At 40.1% G+C, this 5,657-nt stretch overlaps 1 protein-coding gene across 1 annotated transcript; it reads left to right on the top strand.

The window, feature by feature from the left end:
• Positions 1-1,514: 1,514 nt before the first annotated feature.
• On the top strand, positions 1,515-2,961 carry LOC104664221 (RAD9, HUS1, RAD1-interacting nuclear orphan protein 1). The gene has a single exon (XM_010365697.2). It carries the CDS (start codon positions 1,641-1,643, stop codon positions 2,361-2,363), a length of 723 nt encoding a protein of 240 aa, XP_010363999.2. The 5' UTR covers positions 1,515-1,640; the 3' UTR covers positions 2,364-2,961.
• Positions 2,962-5,657: the final 2,696 nt, after the last annotated feature.

Genomic DNA, 5,657 nt, shown 5'->3' with positions numbered 1-5,657 from the left:
CAGATCTGTAGCTGAGGGACCTGACTGTTAGAAGGAAAACTAACAAACAGAAAGGAATACCATCAACATCAACAAAACGGTCATCTACACCAAAACCCCATCTGTAGGTCACCAACATCAAAGACCAAAGGTACATAAAACCACAAAGATGGGGAGAAACCAAAGCAGAAAAGCTGAAAATTCTAAAAATTAGAGTGGCTTTTCTCCTCCAAAGGATTGCAGCTCCTTGCCAGCAACGGAACAAAGCTGGATGGAGAATGACTTTTATGACTTGACAGAAGTAGTCTTCAGAAGGTCAGTAATAACAAATATCTCTGAGCTAAAGGAGAATGTTCAAACCCATTGCAAGGAAGCCAAAAACCTTGAAAAAAGATTAGATAAATGGCTAACTAGAATAACAGTGTAGAGAAGACCTTAAATGACCAGATGGAGTTGAAAACCATGGCACGAGAACTTCATGATGCACAAGCTTCAGTAGCTGATTTGATCAAGTGGAAGAAAGTGTATCAGTGATTGAAGATCAAATTAATGAAATAAAGTAAGAATACAAGGTTAGAGAAAAAAGAGTAAAAAGAAATGAACAAAGTCTCTAAGAAATATGGGCTATGTGAAAAGACCAAATCTATGTTTGATTGGTGTTCCTGAAAGTGATGGGGAGAATGAAACCAAGTTGGAAAACACTCTTCAGGATATTATCCAGGAGAACTTCCTCAACATAGCAAGGCAGGCCAATATTCAAATTCAGGAAATACAGAGAACACCATAGAGTTAATCCTCCATAAGAGCAACCCCAAGACACTTAATCGTCAGATTTACCAAGGTTGAAATGAGGGAAAAACTGCTAAGGGCAGCCAGAGTGAAAGGTCGAGTTACCCACAAAGGGAAGCCCATCATACTAACAGTGGATCTTTCAGCAGAACCCCTACAAGCCAGAGGAGAGCAGGGGCCAATATTCAATATTCTTAAAGATAAGAATTTTCAAACCAGAATTTCATATCCAGCTAAACTAAGCTTCATAAGTGAAGGAGAAATAAAATCTTTTACAGACAAGCAAATGCTGAGAGATTTTGTCACCACCAGGCCTGCCTTACAAGAGCTCGTGAAGGAAGCATTAAACATGGAAAGAAACTACCAGTACCAGCCACTGCAAAAACAGGCCAAATTGTAAAGACCATCGATACTATGATGAAATTGCATCAATTAACAGGCAAAATAAACAGCAAAAATCATAATGATGGGATCAAATTCACACATAAAAATATTAACCTTAATGTAAATGGGTGAAATGCCCCAATTAAAAGACACAGCCTGGCAAATTGGATAAAGAGTCAAGACCCATCAGTTTGCTGTATTTCAGGAGACCCATTTCATGTGCAAAGACATACAAAGACTCAAAATAAACGGATGCAGGAAGATCTACCAAGCAAATACAAAGCCAAAAAAAAAAAAAAAAAAAAAAAAAAGCAGGGGTTGCAATCTTAGTCTCTGATAAAACAGACTTAAAACCAACAAAGGTGCGGTCTGACAGGAGCTGCGGCCCGGTCCGGCCCGGGCTGGCATGGGTTGGAATTGGAGCCTATCACCCAACCCGAAGGCTAACAGCATCATGTGGTTACTAACTGTTCCTCATTCACCGGTTGATGCCTCCCAGAAAAAAACGCCGCCAGCCTTCCCAGAAAGCCCAGCTGCTGTTCCACCATCAACCACTGGAGGGCCCCAAACACAGCTGTGCATCTACACAGCTTCCCATCACTCACACTCGACAGGTGCCCAGCAAGCCCATTGACCACAGCACCATCACTTCCTGGGTATCACCTGATTTTGATACAACAGCGGGAAGCTTGTTCCCAGCCTACCAGAAACACCACCACCAAAACCGGGCAAGACATTCAAGTCGAAAATCTACCACCTCCAAGTTTCCACATCTAACTTTTGAGAGTCCGCAGTCTTCCAATTCAGAGACATTGGGGATCCCCTTAATCCGGGAGTGCCCCAGTGAATCAGAAAAGGATGTTTCCAGAAGACCCTTAGTTTCAGTGCTCAGTCCCCAAAGCTGTGGGGACATGTCAGCACAGGCACTTCAGAGCTTACCTTATGTGTTCATTCCACCTGATATCCAGACCCCAGAGTCATCGTCTGTGAAGGAAGAACTCATTCCCCGAGATCAGAAGGAAAACAGCCTTCCAAGCTGCTCTCTTCACACTGGCACTCCTGATAGCCCAGAGCCTGGACCTGTTCTGGTTGAAGACACCCCCGAAGACAAGTATGGAATAAAGGTCACATGGAGGAGACGACAGCACCTGCTTGCTTACCTCAGGGAGATAGGGAAGCTGAGCAGAAGCCAATTCCTTGTGAAAAGCTGACTACCATCAGCAGTCTCAATAGAAAAGACACATGTTTTTTGGAGTCATAAAGGAATTCAATTCCCAGGGTTTTTTTTTGTTTGTTTGTTTTATTTTGTTTTGTTTTTTGAGATGTAATATCGCTCTGTTGCCCAGGCTGGAGTGCAGTGGTATGATCTCATCTCACTGCAACCTCCACTTCCTGGGTTCAAGCGATGCTCCTGCCTCAGCCTCCCCAGTAGCTGGGATTACAGGCACCTGCCACCATGCCTGGCTAATTTTTTTGTATTTATAGTAGAGATGAGGTTTCTCCATGTTGGCCAGGCTGGTCTCAAAATCCTGACCTCAAGTCATCTGCTGGCCTGGACCTTCCAAAGTGCTGGGATTACAGGTGTGAGCCACCACACCCAGCCGAGATTTGTTTTCTAAGATACTTTGTGTCATGAACAGTTTAGTGTCATGAACTATTCACTTGATATTTTTCTTGTATTAACTGTTTAAATTTTTAAAATATCTTGTAGTAACTCTTTAAAATGTATGTAAGTAAATGGCTGCAGAAAGTTTTTTTAGAGAATCCTGCTTCTGTCAGTAATACAGCGATATTACCCCATCCACTAAAGGTCTTTGTCTCCTTAACCACTACTCATTAACCCTTTAATCACCTCATTCAAACCAATTCATTCTGCGTTTTTGAGGACCAGCTCTTGTCAGGCTCAGTGGCAGCTTCTATGACCTGATGGATGGAAAAAAATCAAACTCTTTGACTATGGTTGACTGCCACCTCTGCAACCTTGACTCATCAGCTGAAAAGGCAAGAAGAAGAAAGGGCAGCAAGCCCTGTTTTAGGGACTATATGAGATCAGGGAAGATAAAGAGGACATAGACGAGTTCTTTAGGATTGCCTATGTTTTGAGTTTTTGTTTCTAACTGAAGAAATCTGTCAATATTAAATAGGGTGGGAAAATGATTTATTTGAGTAACTGTTCAACTGTGTATAAATAAATAAGGAAAGTTTTCAATGAAAAAAAAAAAAAGCCAACAAAGATCAAAAGAGACAAAGGTCATTACATAATGGTAAAGGGATCAATTCAACAAGAAGAGCTAACTGTCCTAAATATATGTGCACCCAATACAGGGGCACCCAGATTCATAAAGCGAGTCCTTAGAGACCAACAAAGAGACTTAGACTCCCACACAATAATAATGGGAGACTTTAACATCCCACTGTCAAAATTAGACAGATCAATGAGACAGAAGGTTAACAAGGATATCCACGACCTGAACTCAGCTCTGCAACACAGACCTAATAGATATCTATAGGACTCTCCACCCCAAGTCAACAGAATATACATTCTTCTCAGTACCACATCATACTTATTCTAAAATTCACCACATAATCAGAAGTAAAGCACACCTCAGCAAATGTAAAGGAACAGAAATCACAACAAACTGTCTCTCAGACCCCACAGTGCAATCAAATTAGAACTCAGGATTAAGAAACTCACTCAGAACTGCACAACTACATGGAAACTAAACTTGCTCCTGAATGACTACTGGGTAAATAATGGAATGAAGGCAAAAATAAAGATGTCCTTTGAAACCAATAAGAAAAAAGACACAACGTATCAGAATCTCTGGGACACATTTAAAGCAGTGTGTAGAGGGAAATTTATAGCACTAAATGCCCACAAGAGAAAGCAGAAAAGATCTAAAATCGACACCCTAACATCACAATTAAAAGAACTAGAGAAGCAAGAGCAAACACATTCAAAATCTAACAGAAGGCAAGAAATAACTAAGATCAGAGCAGAACTGAAGGATATAGAGACACAAAAAACCCTCCAAAAAATCAATGAATCCAGGAGTTGGTTTTTTGAAAAGATCAACAAAGTTGATAGACCGCTAGTAAGACTAATACGGAAGAAAAGAGAGAAGAATCAAATAGATGCAATAAAAAATGACAAAGGGAACATCACCACCAATCCCACAGAAATACAAACTACCATCAGAGAATACTATAAACACCTCTATGCAAATAAACTAGAAAATCTAGAAGAAATGGATAAATTCCTGGACACATACGCCCTTCCAAGACTAAACCAGGAAGAAGTTGAATCTCTGAATAGAACAATAACAGGCTCTGAAATTGAGGCAATAATTAATAGCCTACCAACCAAAAAAGTCTAAGACCAGATGGATTCACAGCCGAATTCTACTAGAGGTACAAAGAGGAGCTGGTACCATTCCTTCTGTAACTATTCCAATCAATAGAAAAAGAGGGAATCGTCCCTCACTCATTTTATGAAGCCAGCATCATCTTGATACCAAAGCCTGGCAGAGACACAACAACAAAAAAGAGAATTTTAGACCAATAATCCTGATGAACATCAATGCAAAAATCCTCCATAAAATACTGGCAAACCGAATCCAGCAGCACATCACAAAGCTTATCCACCATGATCAAGTGGGATTCATCCCTGGGATGCAAGGGTGGTTCAACATACACAAGTCAACAATCATAATTCATCACATAAACAGAATCAAAGACAAAAACCACATAATTATCTCAGCAGATGCAGAAAGGTCAAAATTCAACAGCACTCCATGCTAAAAACTCTCAATAAACTAGGTATTGATGGAATGTATCTCAAAATAATAAGAGCTATTTATGACAAACCCACAGCCAATATCATACTGAATGGGCAAAAACTGAAAGCATTCCCTTTGAAAACTGGCACAAGACAGTGATGCCCTCTCTCACCACTCCTATTCAACATAGTGTTAGAAGTTCTGGTCAGGGCAATCAGGCAAGAGAAAGAAATAAAGGGTATTCAATTAGGAAAAGAGGAAGTCAAATTGTCCCTGTTTGCAGATGACATGATTACATATTTAGAAAACCACTTTGTCTCAGCCCCCAATCTCCTTAAGCTGATAAGCAACTTCAGCAAAGTCTCAGTATACAAAATCATTGTGCAAAAATCACAAGTATTCCTATATGTCAAGAATAGACAAACAGAGTCAAATCATGAATGAACTTCCATTCACAATTGCTTCAAAGAGAATAAAATACCCAGGATCCAACTTACAAGGGATGTGAAGGATCTCTTCAAGGAGAGCTACAAACCACTGCTCAAGGAAATAAAAGATGACACAAACAAATGGAAGAATATTCCATGCTCATGGATAGGAAGAATCAATATTGTGTAAATGGCCATACTACCCAAAGTAATTTATAGATTCAGTACCATCCCCATCAAGTTACCAATGACTTTCTTCACATAATTGGAAAAACTACTTTAAAGTTCATATGGAACC

The sequence above is a fragment of the Rhinopithecus roxellana genome, chromosome 15 (genome assembly GCF_007565055.1).
Source record: "Rhinopithecus roxellana isolate Shanxi Qingling chromosome 15, ASM756505v1, whole genome shotgun sequence".
Taxonomy (NCBI): domain Eukaryota; kingdom Metazoa; phylum Chordata; class Mammalia; order Primates; family Cercopithecidae; genus Rhinopithecus; species Rhinopithecus roxellana.
The sequence above is the reverse complement of the archived record's forward strand: the minus strand, read 5'-3'. Positions and strand labels throughout refer to the sequence as shown.

Excerpts from the sequence above, each read along its gene's own strand:
- LOC104664221 (XM_010365697.2), top strand. The coding sequence starts at position 1,641 with ATGCCTCCCAGAAAAAAACGCCGCCAGCCTTCCCAGAAAGCCCAGCTG.